At 41.4% G+C, this 18,888-nt stretch overlaps 2 protein-coding genes across 2 annotated transcripts in view; both read left to right on the forward strand.

The window, feature by feature from the left end:
* Positions 1-607: 607 nt before the first annotated feature.
* LOC308080064 (tafazzin-like) lies at positions 608-1,396 on the forward strand (the record flags this gene model as incomplete). The annotated part of the gene is made up of 1 exon (XM_080421795.1): positions 608-1,396. One exon carries the CDS (start codon positions 608-610, stop codon positions 1,394-1,396), a length of 789 nt encoding a protein of 262 aa, XP_080277921.1.
* A 3,342-nt stretch (positions 1,397-4,738) lies between these two features.
* The window catches only part of dcp1b (decapping mRNA 1B), a 29,311-nt gene continuing 15,161 nt past the window's right edge, over positions 4,739-18,888 (forward strand). The window contains exons 1-5 of the mRNA XM_080421782.1: positions 4,739-5,101; positions 6,667-6,707; positions 8,523-8,650; positions 16,236-16,302; positions 16,432-16,555. Of these exons, the coding sequence (XP_080277908.1) occupies positions 4,967-5,101; positions 6,667-6,707; positions 8,523-8,650; positions 16,236-16,302; positions 16,432-16,555 (495 nt within the window). The 5' untranslated portion in view covers positions 4,739-4,966. The remainder of the gene's footprint in view (positions 5,102-6,666; positions 6,708-8,522; positions 8,651-16,235; positions 16,303-16,431; positions 16,556-18,888) is intronic.

Raw genomic sequence — 18,888 nt, forward strand, 5'->3', positions numbered from 1 at the left:
CCCACTTTATAGACCAGGTAGATGCAAAAAGCATAGTTAACTGTCAATGCGTGCATAATAGGCTCTGCAGGTTTCCAGAAGCTGGCAAACCTTTTTGCCATTTTTTACTATTTTGAAAAACATTTTAAAATAGTTCAAATAGCCAATCTACAAGCTCACAACGTGTTGATGTAGATCGGCTAGTTGAACTATTTAAAAATGATTTTCAAAATAGGAAAATATGGCTAATAAGTTTAGGCATAAGGGGTATGGTGGCGTGCAAGATAGGGCCCTTATGTCTTAATGTACCACGTGCTGTCTACATTTCTGACTAATAAAGTATTCAAACTCAGCGGGCGCATCGGCAAGGACTTGATGGAGTGCCATGCCCTCCGTCGGGTTGTTCGGATATGCGATCCGACCAATATGTCCATATATAGGCATATATGGATAAGAACCGCCAATCCAACCGATATGCCCATATAGGGCATGTCGTACTGTATATGGCCATATTTACTGATGACATCAGGGATCTCCATATATAAAATGGACAAGGACTGACAGATACGAAACTGTATCAGCTGTCAAGAGGAGGCTGATGTTGTGTATGTAGTGTGTAGTTGTTGTGATGCCTCTGGAGGTGAAGTGGCCATTCCCACATTGCCTCCCTTTGGCCTGGAGGCTCTCCAGCTCCCTGGTCATGGGCATGGTGGGCTCTTACTCCTACTTTTGGACCAGGTACATGAACTGCCTGACAATTCACAACCAAAGAGTTCTGTTGGACCTTATTGATCGGCGCCCTGCAGACACACCCCTTATCACACTGTCCAATCACCAGTCCTACATGGATGACCCGCATATTTGGGGAGTACTAAGGCTCGGACAATTATGGAACTTCCGGAAAATGCGGTGGACCCCGGCTGCCTCTGACATCTGCTTCACCTCGGAGATCCACTCCAGGTTCTTCAGCCGTGGTAAATGTGTTCCTGTGTGCAGAGGGGATGGTGTTTACCAGAAAGGCATGGACTTCATTCTGGAGAGGTTAAATAAAGGGGAATGGGTGCATATATTTCCAGAAGGTAGAGTGAACCTGACCGAGGAGTTCATACGGTTAAAATGGGGTGTGGGTCGGCTGATAGCAGAGTGCTCCCTAAACCCCATCATACTGCCCCTCTGGCATGTAGGTATGAGTGATGTGCTCCCTAATGTGAAGCCATACGTTCCTCAAACAGGAAAGAGAATCACAGTGCTGGTGGGGAAACCTTTTAGTGTCAAAGACCTAGGTGAGTCGCTCCGAGCCAAAAACAAGAGCCAGGTGGAAATGAGAAAGATCTTGACTGATTTTATCCAAGGGGAATTTCGCAGCCTAAAACCCCAGGCAGAGGCACTCCACTCACAGATACAGGCCAAATCATGAGTCCCACACGTCACATGGACCTCACTCCAGTCCTCAGGGGATGATCATGCACCCTAACTTCAGGGTAATAGCTGAATTTGAAAAGGCACACACACACACACACACACACACACACACACACACACACACACACACACACACACACACACACACACACACACACACACACACACACACACACACACACACACACACACACACACACACACACACACACACACACTCAATGGACTTGGAATGGGTGGAATGTAGCTATAGTGCATTTACATTTTTCCTCATCGATGTACTCTCAATTTTCCTTAATAATAAAAGTGGCAAATTTATAAAAAGGACACAGAGATCCCTATAGGCATAAAAGGGACTGACAGATACAGAGATGTCCATATATGGGCACAAAAGGGACACAGACAAACGGGTACACTATAACTCAGACATATCGGTCAGCTTGGCGGTGCAACGTATAGGCCCGAACCTCTAGTTATTACATAATCGCCTGATTGCAATTATTTGAGAAAATCACAATTATTTTGCATAATTGTCATTTCCATGTCAACATTTTCAAAAATAGCAGAAATAGCAGATCTGCAAGCTCACAGCGTGTCGCAATTTCACGTGTCGTGAGCTTGCACATCCACTATTCCCACTATTTTTATAATATTTTTGAAGCATACAATTATTAAATATGGCCTATTTTGGTCACAGTAGTTTTAATAAACACGTTTGGTGCAACTTAGACACATCCTCAGTACATTATTTATTTGTATTATTGGTACTGATCATTTCTCTGCATATCTAAGTTATTTAACTTCCAGTGCAACACGCAATCGTTAATCGCAATTATGTGTGACATAATATTGTGTGACAATTCATCGTCAATTAAAATGTCAAGATCGTGACAGGCCTACTACACTGTCTAGAGGAATTTGAACAGAAACACAACAGTGCACTGCTGTAGTGTGTGTGTGTGTGTGTGTGTGTGTGTGTGTGTGTGTGTGTGTGTGTGTGTGTGTGTGTGTGTGTGTGTGTGTGTGTGTGTGTGTGTGTGTGTGTGTGTGTGTGTGTGTGTGTGTGTGGTTCCCAGAGACCATTTGAGCCTCAGAGCTCACACAGAGAAAGGGGTCAGGAACTACAAATATGGAAGATTAGGAAGCAGAAATAGCATCAATATATATCCCATGTGTGGGCTGAACGTTTTGTTTGTGTGTGTGTGTGTGTGTGTGTGTGTGTGTGTGTGTGTGTGTGTGTGTGTGTGTGCGTGTGCGTGTGCGTGTGTGTGTGTGTGTGTGTGTGTGTTTAGCCTGCAGGCAGACAGTACACAAACATATTGATCATGTAATGCTATGATGATTGTCCTCAGAGAGCAAGGGGCTATGTGGGGAATACCGATATTTCTATTGGTATTTCTATAGACCAATAGAAATGGGAAATAATGGAGAGGCTGAGCTGTTAGAAAGATACTGAGAGAGAAATAGGGGAATAGAGGAATAAGAGAACATAGGACACAGAAAGGAGATGAGAAAAAGGAGAAGAGAAAACATAGTATATAGCCTACAGACAACGGTAAAGATGTTGAGATGAAGAAAGAGTGAGAGAAAGACAAAGTATAATAGGATAACAGAAAAAAGAAGCTGTCAATGGAATTCACTAAAGTCCTATTGTCACTTCCATTTAATGCTGTGCTTTCTCTCTCTCTCTCTCTCTCTCTCTCTCTCTCTCTCTCTCTCTCTCTCTCTCTCTCGCTCTCTCTCTCTCTCCCTCTCTCCTCCCAGGCCAGCCTCAGCTACAGGCAGTGGTGTAAAGTAACTAAGTACATTTACTCAAGTACTATACTTAAGTACAATTTTGAGGTATTTTTACTTTACTGGAGTACTTTTACCTTTACTATTTGAAAACTTTAGTTACTAGTTATTTAGTAGATTTTGATTATTAAACATACACTTCAGCCCTATATACATTTAGAACATTTGAAACTACATTTGAATCTACAAGCTCACAATGCGTCGCGATGCAACGCATTTTGAGCTTGTAGATCTGCTATTTTGATTTATTATACATTTTATACATTTGAAAACTTGTGAAATGGGATATTCTGCATAATAAGTACTTTCTACTTTTGGTTATTTAAGTACATTTTGATACCAATACTTTTGTACTTTTACTCAAGTAAATTTTGAATTCTGGACTTTTACGTCTGAGTACTTTTTCCACCACTGGCTACATGGGTGGAGTGTGTGACCTGTGACATGCTTTTACTCCCACCTGGAGGCTGGAGGTGGGATCGCAGGTGCACAACCCATGTCTAGTGGCAACAGACTGTGTGTGGTGGAGTCACAGAACATGAACAGATTATTATTACTCAACAACATATATTAGACATTATGATGAATGAAGCATTGCATGGTTGTATAGGGGCTACACTTTATAATCAGATCATTGTGTTTTTTTTTCATTGGTCGTTCTGTATCTGTGCTGCTGTAAAAAGACAGAAAATAAAAAAAAACTGTTAAAATCATAAGCAAGTGAGGCCTTTAAAAATAAGTAATAGCAGTGGATTTGTTTCTCTTTAGATGCAGCTCTTGATTAAAATAAAAAATAGTTATAAGGAATGAGATAAACAAGATAAAGCCTGAAGCAGTGAGTTGTACTTTAGGTCAGGGGTCTTCAACGTTTTCAGGCCAAGGACCCCCTAGCTGAGAGAGAGAGATGAAGCAGGGACCCCCTCTATATTGTATAAAATTGTGTTTCAGATAAACTTTTGCTGTCCTTTTTTCCCTCTATGCCAAAAATAGCCGATCTACAAGCTCACAAGCCTCGCAGCCCGAGGCCTTGTGAGCTTGTATCGGCTTGTAGAGCGGCTATTTTTGGCGAAAGTTCTCCTCAGAAAATGGATGCTAGGGTTCAAGTGGTTAATATAAAATAAAAAAATCATATCACACAAAGATTTGGCGGACCCCTGTAGTAACTCTGAGGACCCCCTAGGGGTCCTGGACCCCCTGTTGAAGACCCCTGCTTTAGGTTATAAGGGCAAGGCATATTTACCATGTATTTACCAAATGTATGTATCCACTCTCACACTCACACTCACACTCACACACACACACACACACACACACACACACACACACGTGAATTCACACATGTGAATGTGTATGTTGTGAAGTTAACGTAACACTACTTTATAATATTATGTTCAAAACTACATTTCGTGCAGACTCTGAGCGTGCACCTGCAGTGTGAAATCAATCGAATCGATCTTTTCCAGCTCTATTGGTTAGAACTGGAACGAATCACCTACTCTCGGCGCTCGATTAGCCACCCCTGACTGTTTACAATCTGAAGAATCATGGCGGTTGTCAAACCAGCAGATGGCCAGTAGAGAACCATATTTAACCACAAACTAGTGATTTTAACAGGCTCGACGAATCATTTTGAATTAATTTTAAGAGCATTTATGCTCATAGTGTAGCAGGTTCACTCACCGCCTAGCCTCGGTACCCAGGGCTTTGTACTGGCGGCTAAACACAACAGCCAGGCTAACGGCTAGCAGCAGGTGAGCTAACATCCATAACGATGGGAGATCCAGTGGGATCTCCTCTGGACATGAGCCTGGCTGCTCTCCAGAGGCAAGACCCCTACATCAGCAGCATAGTGGACGTTGCCGGCCAGGTGGCGCTGTACACCTTCAACAGCAAGGCCAATGAATGGGTGAGTCATGATAACTATAAGTGTTGACTTGAAGCCCAGTTTTGGAAGAAGTACTCACATTTTTTAGTGAGTAAAAGTAGCAATACCACAATATTAAAGTACTCTGTTACAAGTTATTTTTTTTAAAGGCCTTTGTTCAAAATGTTACTCGAGTAAAAGTGCAAAAGTATTGGCATCAAAGTATGCTTAAAGTACCAAAAGTAAAAGTACAAAATGTTTGAAAATAGCAGGTCTACAAGCTCACGATTGTTGTGTTTGTGAGCTTGTAGATCGGCTATTTTCAAATAGCCTACGTCTAAAATAGGGCTAAAGTGGTTAATGTATGTTTTATAATATAACAATTTGCATCTGCAAAGTAACACAATTTTGAAATAATTGTAGTGCAGTACAAATACAATATTTGCCTCTGAGATGTAGTGGAGTAGAAGTAAAAGTATTGAAAATTGGAAATACTCCAGTAAAGTTAAAATACCTAAAAATTTTACTTAAGTACAGTACTTGGTGAGTAAATGTACTTTGAAGCCCACACACATTCCTTTTATGGTCATTTATTTGCAACATATTCGAGGGGTGAATTCAGTTGCCAAAGTTATCCTCTTTGTGTCTGTCAAGTTTTTGTTTGAAATACAAATCCACTGTTGATGTTATGAGCAACCTTCTGTCAATATACTCCATGCAGTAATTTAAAATGGCAACAAAAATAATCAAGAAAGTCAAGCAAAGAACCAAAGATTTTTGTGCAGGATCTCCTCACTGGTCAGTAGGAATGCACTGAGGACACTAGCTGGAGCACTCATCCAATATCATTTTGACTATGCATGCACCTCATGGTACCATAGCACCACAAAGGCATTAAAAGCAAAACTCCAGACCTCTCAAAACAAACTGTTCAGGTTGCTTCTTAACCTCACACCTATAGGACTCAGCCACTTGCAATGGGCCTGGTCTACAAGATACTCAAGGGACCAGTGCTCATGTACCTGTCAAAACTACTTCAATAACACGGGAGACGCACACAAACACAACACCAGAGGGAGCTCCACTGATCTCGTTCAACCCAGATTCGACACAAACATGGTGTTAAATTTGTTCTACTGCTATGGCACCAAAATGTGGAATGCCCTAGTACCAACAGCCATCAAAAAGTGTGACTCCTTGCCCTCCTTCAAAGCCGTCATAAGCCTGTTTGCAATTTGTAACAGGTCCTAAAAAAGTATTTTAATGTCTTGATGAATTGAATAAATAGGACCACAATGGAAAATTCCTTAGGGCTTTTAGCCCTACGGGTATAATCATACCACTGACTCAACTATTTGCAAACTGTTAATAAAGTATTCAATCAATCAAAACGAGAAGTGATTTAAAACGAGTGCTTCCAAACTCGAACACTGTGCAATCATGACTTATTGACAGAAAGTTGCTCATAATATATAACAACGGTGGATTTTCTTTGAAAACAAAACTTGACAGACACAAAGAGGATAACCCAAGCTGTCCGTACAGGTGCAATATCGTTAAAATGTTAGAATGCTTGTTGATACTATTTCACTGTTTTGTTTGTGTAGGAGAAGACAGACATGGAGGGAACACTTTTCATCTATACCAGGTAATGAAGAATACAAATGTATATACATTAATTTGCATCCAAGCTTACCATCAATATACATTAACAAGTAAGACGCGCGAACGCGGTAAGCGAACGCAGCTCGAAAACTAAGGCGTTTTTTTTTTTAAAATACCAAAAAAATCTGCGTTAAAAGGAGCATCTTAGAAAAATAAAAATTCACCCAAAAAAAACTGAATGTTTTTGAACAATTCAACAAAGTGTTTGAAGTGCCTGTTTCACCCACTTCCGGGGGGCGGAGCCAAAATCCGAGGCCGAAGTATTTGTTCGTAGACCCCGACTTAGGGGGGGTAGAAAAAGTTTTGGAGCGATTCGGGCACTTTTCATTTAACATGGGGTTTCAATGGGGAGTTTTTAGAAGCCTTCTCCGGGGCGTGGCTTCCGGGGGAAGGGGCGGGCTTAAACCCAACCTTGACAGGTGTGTTCAGTTTTCAAAGACCTTTCATTTGATGTATGGTACGTCTATATTGGACATTTACTTGGCTGCACACAGCTGCACATAGGCAGTGCACACAGACACACAGACACACAAGCCAAGCACGGTTTCATAGTAAGCTCCACTTGCGCGGAGGCGCGCCTTCGGCGCGCCTCCTTCCGCTGCGTTCGCAATAATAATAATAATGTGTTTCATTTGTATTGCACTTTTCATTCACAAGGAATGCTACATACATAGTCAAAAGCACAGTTAATAAATAAAAATCACACCCAGTGTGAAGTGGGCGGTGTGGTCACAGTGGTCATCACAGTGATGGAAGTTCACTTAAAGAAAAGTAATATTGTGGACCAACCATTGTACACCCCTAACTTAAAAAAAACATATATGTGTTTTTTTTAAAAAAACATGTGTTTTTTTTAAGTGCATAGTTTAAAAAAAACAACATATGTGTTTTTTTTAAAGTGCATAGTCCTATTTATAGGGCTATGCACATGTGTCATGTGTTTCACTAGCCAATCACAGTCCTGAATAGAGTCAGTGGTGGCCAATCACGGTGCAGGGTTAGGGGGGTACAATGGTGGCCAATCACAGCGCAGGGTTGGGGGGTACAATGGGTGGGGGGGGTACAATGGTGGCCAATCACAGTGCAGCGAATGTCAATGTCCAAACCTCACATATAGGGGCGGTTTCACCGCCCAAAAATAGTGTCACGCTCAAAAGGATATTGCTGACATTAGTACACCATCAGTATACAATACACGGTTACTTCAGTAAACACACTACAACACTGCTACATTTTTAACAGTAAACAATACACTGCTCATCAGCGCTATGTATGCAGTATTGCCGGGCGTTCATTATTATTACGAAGGTTATGCAAAAGTTAACAAAACACGCCTCCACTTTGTGTCGGGTTCTTGCCTCACCCGGTTGGGGTTTATTTCACAAACACCTCACTGTTCATTATCCCTTATGTACACCAGTGGTTGTCAAATGTTTTCGTATCAAGGAACCTCAAAGTAATATGTATTTGACCACGGACCCCCATCTGAATACATGTTGACCGGGCGTCAAGAAGCGTGACGTAACTTGACACACATCTGCGGCAGACGCGTCGTACTCAATGCATCTGAAACGCATGTCGAGGCATCAGGCAATGGACAGACGCATCCATTTCCCATGTTATCTTGCTAAAAGTATATATATTTATATTATAAGTATATATATTTATTTGTAGAGGAAAATGTTTTGTTGTTAGTATTATGTCCTCTCTGTATTATGTCTTAGAGTGATGTCCCCTTGACGTACGCGCGCACGTGTGTGTGTGTGTGTGCGTGTGTGTGTGTGTGTGTGTCTGTCAGACTGGCGTCTCCCAGACATGGCTTCACCATCAGGAACAGACTCCGTCCCGAAAACCTGACGGAACCAATCACCAAAGACCTGGACTTCCAAGTGCAGGACCCGTTCCTGTTGTACCGCAACACACACCGTATGTACTGTACACGCGCACACACACCTTAAACACACAGGTAATTGAACAGGTAGACCGTTAGACAGGTCAACCTCTCTGTCTGTCTACTCGTCCGTCTGTCTGTCTGTCTGTCTGTCTGTCCGTCTTGTCTTTTTTGAGTCTGGGACCCCCTTAAGAGAAAATCTTTCACAAATCTTCAACATTCTTCTAAATCTTTCAAAAATAGCAGATCTACAAGCTCATAACACATCGCATCGCGACACATTGTGAGCTTATAGCTCAGCTATTTTCGAATAGCCAAAGTACTGTATGGAACGGGGTTAAACAGTTCCTCATTTTGCTGGGGAAAACTAAGAGCCCCTGGGGGGTCCCCGAACCCCACTTTGAGAAGCACAGTCTACGGTACTAGCTGTCTGTCTCTCCTCTTTGGTGTCTGACGGCAGCAAACAGCCAGTATAGATTAGATAGACACAACACTCAACTGATAACATAAACACACACACAGATACACACACACACACACACACACACACACAGATACACACACACACACACGTCTGTATTACTATACTTGTGAGGACGTCAATGTTTTAGGACGGCGATTTTATGAATGCCATTTTTTATTATTTTTAACCGCAGACCTAAAGCCGAAAAATATCAGATCTACAAGCTCAGAACTTGCAGATCGGCTATTTTTTGGTACACAACACCAATTTAGTATAATTCAGTTATAACTCTAATCTTAACTCCTAAACCTACTGTAAACTCTAAATGTCTAATCCTAATCCCAACGTGAATCTTTTCCTGATTGTAAAGCTATCCGTTGAAATCTTTTCTCAATCATTTCTCTTGTGAGGACCAGGACACACACACACACACACACCTACATTCCACATTCTTTAGTCCTCTCTCTCTCCGTTCCTCTCATTCTCTCTCTCTCTCTGGCTCTGTCTTATGCAAGGATGCATCGTAGGTAAGGTGCATTTTTAGGAAATATGGCTACTTAGGAATCTGGTTCCTTGGCTGCATAGGATATCCTACAAGGCTGTCCAGCAACACTGCACACTCAAACTGTCAAACTTCATCCATATTTAACATTTGAATTGTATATACTCTTTTGTATATACTCTAGTCTATATACTTGTTGGAGCCAGTCAGTTCATATGTGGTGCGAGAGGCTTGATTATAGGGCTGCTTCAATCCATTATTTTCTTAGCAATTATTCTATCGATTACTTTTTTTCATTAATTGAAATAAATCAATATTGATTTTTGTATTTTATTTTATATATCAACAAATCGATTAACCACTTAAGGGTCATTTTATACATCACTTTATACATTTTTACACATCGGTGTTGTGTAAAAATAGTGAAAATAGCTTTTTGAATATTGTTTGCCTATAATAGCATGCCCAAGCGATACATTATTTATCTATTATTTTATAAAATGATCAATTGTCTGTTGTTCTTATTGATTAAATTGATTAAATATTGCACCCCTAATGTTTAATCGATATTAGAAATCCCAAAAGTCAAGTCCAACGTGCTTCAGCCAAGTTTTGAGCAAAATGTCTCTGGTGCTCGACACCAGAAGACAGTATAGAACTGTGGTTTCATTTAGTTATCAAGCTAATTTGTTATTACTACATTGTTTCCACAATAGAAACAAGTCACTGGGACTTTGTGTTATCATTTTAGCCTTACTGTCTGACTAATAAAGTATTCAATCAATACCACCATCTATCTATTAAATGGAATGCTAAGCTAGAAGCCTACAGCAGTGGTTCTCAAAGTGGCGTTCAGGGACCCTCCGGGCTCCTTGAGTGGGTCCCAAATGGACCCTTACAGGTTTGTAACTCTGAGAGCCTACAAATGGAAGCAAATGCATTTGGTTCCATTTGTACGCTCTCAGAATTATGGGATTCTTTGAAATAAAAAAGTTTGAGAACCACTGTCCGAATGCAGAATGTTAGCAGTTGGATTGGATCAGTTACAATGTTTGTTTTGAAAAACCATGGTACCAATGTTCTGTATAGCTTGATCTTTATAAAGTCCTTCTTTGTCCCTATCACTACCCATTTTTCGTTCACGGGGCCCAGTGGTTGAGAACCAGTGCCCTGACGACCAGTGTGTCCTGTGTAGTGTGACCTGTGTGGAGAGAGGTCGTGGAATCTAATCATTAGACAGATATGCGGCTCTCAGAGGAGCTGTGACTGCTGGCACACAGTAGCCCTCTGGGGTCTAAAAATACATGTGGAGATACCGCAGAGCTCACAAACACACAGGAAACTCCAGGGAAACGGAGGAGCTCTGCTCAGGCTGACTTGAGCTCGGTCACACAATTGAGTGTGGTTGGCTTCATACCACTTCGTGACCACTTTCAACCTGGCATCCCTATTTTGGGCATGTCATTATAGGCGTAAATTCTCAAAAATAGCCAATCTACGAGCTCACAATGCATCGCATCGTGATTGACAATGAGTTGTGAGTTTAGTCTATTTTTGCTATTCATTCATATTATCCTTTACTGTGACAGGAAGTTGCACATTCAGGAAACTTTCCAACAAACTGTTTAAGCCTAAGGGACTAAAGAGACTTGAGGGAAACTTGGGAATTACGTAAAACTAGGAGCTAAGGAGCCTTCAAGGAAACGGGACCGCTGCCTTTTAAAGTGTGTAGATGGACTAGACGCAAGGCCACCTCATACCGACTCAGTCTCGAATGTGAAAATATACGAGAATGACACGAGGTAAAATTGAACACCAAGTCAATGCAATATATTAAAATATTTCATGTTCCATCTTGATCTCTTGTCGCAACCTTTACTTTACCAATGGCGCTGTAAGGCTGAATGTCCATTTCCAAATGGAGTCACAGACTTCAAGTAGCAACAACAATGAGCTTTTGTTGATTTAGCTTCTTAATAAAAGGAAGATGAAACATGTGGTTTACGCTATTGTGCTGAAGAAGAGTAAACATGTTCTGTTTTGAATTAAAATGGTCATTAAAATGTAAACACCAGAAAACTGTCTCATAGACTACCATCTCCTGCAATAGTTTGAACGTGTTACTGTATGTATTCATGCACAGCAAGTAGCAAGTACAATATACGCTTGTGAGAGGGCAGTCAAAAGATTTAGTGTCCTCTCTCTCTTGCTCTCTCTTTCTCTCTCTCTCTCTTACACACACACACACACACACACACACACACACACACACACACACACACACACACACACACACACACACACACACACACACACACACACACACACACACACACACACACACACACACACACACACAGATCCCCAAATAGGCCTTGTCTGTTTGGAAGTTGCTAAACATGTTGTACAAAACTTGCTTTCATCCACTTTACAATTATTTTTTCAAAATAGCAAAAATAGCAGATCTATACATCCACAATGCATCAGTTCAGAAACCTGCCTACCAGTGACATCATTGATGGGGATTCCATGCTCAAACTACAGCTTTTCTCTTCATGGAAAGCCATTGTTGCATCTATAAAATAAATAAAAGTTTGAAATGACCAAACCTGCCTACCGATGATGTCATTGGTAGGCAGGTGTCTGAACTGTCCACAGCCCTCTTCTGAGACACAGAGAGAGTAGACAGAAAGGGTGCCAAGGGAGACAGGTTAAAAATGGGTGACGTGCTCCTTAAAGTATTGTATTAACCCTGTCCTACCTCCAGGTCGTACATAGGTGTATCCCAGCTCAGTCTCTGACACCAGCTGACCTTTGAACCTCACTTCTGGTTCCTCCTGCAGTCTCTTATGTCTGGGTCTTCTCTGGAACAGGCTCCTAAACATGGCTGCTCCAGTAACACATAAAACACACACACACACACACACACACACACACACACGCACACACATTTGTATTACTATACTTGTAGGACATAAAGATTCTAGAACACAATTTCATAAATGTCATCTTTACCTTTCTGTGTTTCTATTTTAACACTAAAGCGCTGTGACACGTTGTGAGCTTGTAGATCTGCCACAACTAAGTATAAATTAGCTTTAACTTCAACCCCAACCCCTAAACCTTACCTCTAAATACCTAATCCTAAACCCAACCCCCACACACATCTATTTGAGGTATTTGAGTAGATTAAGTCAGTCCTTTCATTCACCTGATTGTAGCTTTTGATTTCTCCAAGTTTCTTTAAATGAAGCGCTAGGTTGCCGGTGTTCAGTTGTCAACACTGATCCTTGATGTGGGCTGTTTCTGGACCACACGGTTGCTCAAACAAAAACGTAGTCTGTTGGTGTTCAGAAGGAGTGATTCCTCACATTGATGAGTCCATGAAGTCAGTTCCCTTGGATGGATTGGTTGACTGTACGTAGCCTTGGGTCTTGTTAACCTTTCTTCAGTATTACAATGTTGTTTAATGTAAAAGTTCCACCAGGTTGTCTGCACAGGAGTTGTGACAGTAGCTGTGTTGAGAGTCCAGGGCTTGTTGCCTCTCTGCTATCCGATGTATCTTTCTACAAATTAGATTAGAAGCCCCAGGGACTTAACAATCACTCTTCCTTGATTTTATGACCTGGCGATAACCATAGCTGTGACTGTAGAGTACAAAATATTTCTTTACTCTTCCATTCACCTCCTTGATATAATGTTTTTTTTTATAGAATATACATAACCTTTTATCCTCCTGTTGGAAACAAAGATTGTAGCGATTCCTCAAAGCCAGTTTCAAACTGTTTTAAAAAGCAGTCTCTGGGGAGCTGGGGCACAGCGTTCTTGTGGATAAACGATGGAGAGTCTTTTCCTCAAAGCACAGCTAATCCTTTAGTACGCAGCCACCAGCAACGTAACGTCTCATATCTGATTTCTACCAAACACAACCAGTGTAGGGCAAGTTTTGACAATAGCCAGTTCCAGGAGACCTTTTAGACTTCGAGGTAGGACAGACACATGCTGTACATGATGCTAATAGTAGAGTGACGCAACTGACTCACAATACTGACATACAGGGTAAGGGTTCAGATTCATACACACATCTACTCCCTGGTCTTGGATCAGATCCAACCATCTTCTCTACCGTCTGTCTCTCCTACACTGTCTCCCTCTGAGCTTTTCTACTGTCTGTCTCTCCTACACTGTCTCCCTCTGAGATTTCCTACTGTCTGTCTCTCCTACACTGTCTGTCTCTCAGCTCTCCTACTGTTTCTCAGTTAAAGGTGATTGAGTGACCAATCCTTCTTTAAATTTAACTCGACTCCAAACCTAGTGGAAATCTAGTGGAGGTTCTTCACTGTATCGGTTACTGTCGTGGCTTCCATTGACGTTCTTCACGGAATTGATTTCTGATGTAGCCTCCACTGACGTAGCTTCAAGTGACGTTCTTCATTTCAGATGTGACGCAGCTCCCAGTGATGTTGTTCACTGCATCGGTTACTGTCGTAGCTTCCAGTGTGACAGCAGTGTGGATTCCAGAGTTCATGCTAAGACTAGGTTCCTTTCTACAACTTCCGTTGAGAGTTCTTGTTGGGGTTGACGGTTGGATAACCCCTCTCTGTGTCCACTGTCTGCCAGCTGTTCAGGCAGCATTGAGGTCGCTGTGTGTGTGTGTGTGTGCATGTGTGGAGTTCAGCCACACTGCTACTAAACGCACTCCTTAACTGATGACATCATTCTGCGCCCTCGTTCCCTCTTTCTTTCTCTATGACTGTATCTCTGTATCTTTCCTCCATCCCTCTCTCCATTTATGATAGGCACTTACTGTTTTGGGCCAATCAGAAAACAGTTGGAGCTATGGGAACATTTGGTCTACTTGGTTTTAGAAGTCTCTCACTCTCTCTCTCTCCCACCCCCTCAGTGACTTATTTGGTCCTGGGACCGATTTTCCCAGGGTCAACACTGTGTGTGTGTGTGTGTGTGTGTGTGTGTGCGTGTGCGTGCGTGCGCGTGTGCTCTTTCCAGCTGTACAATCCCAGACTCAAACACACTTTCACATTCCTACACGCGTATTAATTCTCCCTCTCGTCATTCTGGGGATTAGTTTTATCTTTCGTTGTTTCTGAAGTCTTTGTGTGTGTGTAGGTGGATGGATGTGAGGATGTGTACCTTATCCAGCTCAGCTGTCATCACTGTTCTCGTCTCTGACTAATTTCACCGAACATTCTCAAACTCCTTGTTTCCTTTTAAACTGTGTCTAGCAGCTACGCAATATCAGCCAATCACAGGATCCATTAGTTGCCAGGCAACTGACAATGTAGTTGATTAACATCACTGAGCATGTGAGCTGCTGTTAAGTTGTACTATTACTGTGTGTGTGTGTGTGTGTGTGTGTGTGTGTGTGTGTGTGTGTGTGTGTGTGTGTGTGTGTGTGTGTGTGTGTGTGTGTGTGTGTGTGTGTGTGTGTGTGTGTGTGTGTGTGTGTGTGTGTGATGATTTACAGCTTGTTGGGTCAGCCTGGTTTAAACTAGGGTTAATTTCATGTAGGTTCATTAATTGACTAATGCAGTGTTTCTCAACCTGTGGGCCGGGGTCCCCACAGGATTTTGCAGGGTCCCCAGATGACAGTGAAGATGACAATGTAAGACTAGACTTACAAGACCTTTTTAATACCAAAAGAAAAGTTTAATGAAAAAAGACAATTGCTGCATCAAAAGTAATCAACAAACTCTACAATCAAAACTGGTTAAACATTGGCCAAATTGTCAAATAATATAAGAAAGAGGGAAATATTGTGAAAATAGCTGATCGACAAGCTCACAATGCCTCGCAACGCAAGGCATTGTGAGCTTGTCGATCAGCTATTTTCACAATATTTGTGTGGAACTGAGTCAAACAGAATGAGGGGTCCCCAGTTCAAATATGCTTTTTTTGTTGGGTCGAGGCCTGAAAAGCTTGAGAACCCTTATGTGATATTCTTTTTTTATGATCAAATCTACTCTTTACTTACAGCAGATGAACGTTAAAATGATTCTCAGACAGAGCTGCTGTCTGTCTGTTTGTCTCTGTCTGTCTGTCTCCCTACAAATCCCATGAGAACAATATTTATCTGTATTTGTGAGTCTAATGCTCCCTCTGTCTGGGAAACTAGTCTTAGTTTGAAAAGCCTGGATTTACAGCTAGCTAAATGGCTAATAATAGACCGTTTACTGTATATGTCTGCCTGCCTGTCTGCGCAGCATACTGAACACTGGTCTCAGAACAGCTCAATGCTACACTATTGTGAGGTTTGGAGTGTGTAATGTGTTCTATAGGGCTGCAGCTATCTATTTTTTTCTTAATGAGTATTCTATCGATGACGTTCTCGATTCAGTTGATTAATCGAGAATTGTGGTTTAAAAAATATACTTTTACTACAACGAATCAACACAAAATAATTCTAATGACTAAATTGAAAAAGTACAAGCTCAAACGCAGCTTTTTGCTACTTTGTTTAACCCATTAAGACCTGAGTCCGATTCTACAAATGCCTTCTAAATCAGTGGTTCTCTTTCTCATAATCAATTAACTCGATCAGTTAACTGTTGCACCTCTAATGTTACACGGATTACATGTGTGAATCACTACAGATTTCAGACAAGACTATTAATACTCAACTCTGTCTGTCTTTCAGTGACGATCCGTGGTATCTGGTTCTATAATAACGAAGACTGCGTGCGTATCGCTCAGAGAATAAAGACGTGAGTAACCACAGCAAAAAATGTTTTAAACAGTAGTAAATAACCCACATGCAGGTCAGATCAAAGCACCGTAGTGTGTTAATTTAATGTAATGTGTGTGTGTGTGCGTGTGCGTGTGCGTGCGTGCAGTCTGAGCCAACAGGAGCAGGTATCGGATCAGTCTCAGGACGAATGTGTGTCACCTGAACGAGGAGGGGAGAAGACGGTAGACATCCTACAGTTGCTGAATAAAGCACGCACCGAATACAACAAAGTAAGACATAATAACGGTGGTTCTCACACATTTTCAGATCAAGGACCCCCAAATTGATATCTATTCGACCAAGCTTTTGACAGTTTCAAAAGCTTTTGTGTCAGGGACAAGATATGTCAACATTTGTCAACACTTTTCCAAAATAGCAGATCTACAAGCTCACAACGCATCGCACTGTGACGTGTTGTGAGCTTGTAGATCTGCTATTAACAAAACAATTATAAAATAGGGCTTAAGTGTTCCTCAAGTGACCCCTGGGGGTCTCCGGACCCCAGTTTGAAAACCTAAGATCTAACATAATAGGGATGAGTATCATTTGGATTTTATTGTTTGCGATTCTGCTTATCGAGTCCCCATTTCTCTTCCGAAATGGTAAGAAACTAAAACGTTTAAACAACAAAAGTATCTTCTTCAACTTTTAGCGTTAAATGAAATAACTTGTATTTACTATTACAACTACAATCTGTGTATAATACTATTACTCGGATAGAGACAATGCTGAAACTTGTCCCTGTAGAAAAAAATTTCATCAATAATTGTCAACTTTTAGAAATGTAACCTCTCGTATGTCTGATTTTATCGATTCCTATTCCTTCAGTTTTATGGGTACCTGGCGATTTGGATTTGGTTCCTACTTGGAACCGATTTTTGATACACAACATATGAGATATAGATGCATTTCCAGACAACGTCACACTGATAAGAACCAGTATGCGCGCGCAGGCCGGGGCCAAAAGAACCCGACTGCTCATTAGATGCAATGGAAAAGTGGTCACAGCACTCGCATGTAAAAATGCATCCCATCAAACTTTCAGATGCTGTTTTCCTCCCAGTGTGGAGGAAGAAGGTTTAGGATTGATGTTTACTGTGAGCTCTTGAAATATATACCTTGGTTTATGTTGTGTGTAAACAATTATAATTCTCAAAGCAGTTGTCCTCCAAACCCCACCTCCAGTCGCCGAGGGAGCGCTCCCTACGATCACGGCACCAGAGCCTGCTTGATCGCACAGCTATATCCCCTGAAACAAATTTATACTCCACCGTGCGAAGGTGTTGCGCGCAGAGAACGGCCGAGAACAGCAGAGCTCCAAGCTCACAACGGTCGCATCCTCGACGCGATGTGATCTTGTATGTCAGCTGTTCTCGGCGTGCAATACCGTTGTGGGGTGAAGTATATATGTCTCGCTATAGGAGCGTCTCACCAGCCAACACACAAGAGTAGGTTGAATGAACAGAAACCAACGCTCAACAAAACAACAGGTTTGGGGATCTGTTGAGAATTGATTACATCAGTGGTTTTCAACTAGTGGTCCTTGAGGGGGTTCCAGGTGGTCCCCAGCTAAATGATGGAGAGTTAATGATGGAGAGTTGGTAACCAAATGGACCCTTAATGATTTTACGCTCTCAAGAGTTAAATTATCGTTAAACATCTGCATTACTTAATTTTCAAGAAGTCTACACAATTAGAGAATGTAGAAGAATTGTTATTTTGATCAACGTTTGCCTGTTATCTCTCCTATGGTACCAATATCAATACAGCATGGAATTGTGGACAAAATCGTATTCAACAAAATATTCTAAGTCTTGGGTCTGAGAGGCTAAATCTCATCAAATGGTGGTCTGTGGCTCAAATGCTGAATAAATAATGGAACTTGATATGAAAAGGGTTGAAAACCACTGTATTACATGAAATGTAATGTTTCAATGTTTGTAAACAACAAATCCGCCTATAAGATAATATACAAGCTTAGATACTGTATGAGATATAAGTAGAGCTGTTGCAACAACCACAATACTGAAACCTGCGGGGGGAATAGAAAACAACCGCCACAGCGTCTTATGTCACGTTTTACATTTTCACCTACTTGGACACTGCATTCCTACATGTACGCCATTAATCTTGTAACATCCAAACAACTTCAGACTGTGCACATGTGAACGCACTTCAAATCCCACCCACACCCCAGTAACTCACACAATTAACTATAAATGGTTGTTGGATGAGAGCAAGATAAAGCAGGGACCCCCATTATATATTGTATACAATATTTTTTTTTCCATAGATTTCACAGGCAGCTTCATAGACTTGTTTCACAGCACTATCATGTTGGATTCTTGTTAATGTGTATTTCCAGACATTTAACCATGCACTTAAACAATACTTAGTATACCTGACCTTTCACTCTGTACTTAGTCTGCTTTTTCCCCCCCCTATACTAAACCACTTTGCCGAAAATAGCAGATCTACAAGCACACACAGTGCCTCGCTGTGTGCTTGTAGATCTGCAATTTCTGGCTAAAGTTCTCCTCAGAATAGGGATGCTTGGTTGAAG

The sequence above is a fragment of the Gymnoscopelus braueri genome (genome assembly GCF_963280865.1).
Source record: "Gymnoscopelus braueri genome assembly, chromosome: 23".
NCBI classification, from domain to species: Eukaryota; Metazoa; Chordata; class Actinopteri; order Myctophiformes; family Myctophidae; genus Gymnoscopelus; species Gymnoscopelus braueri.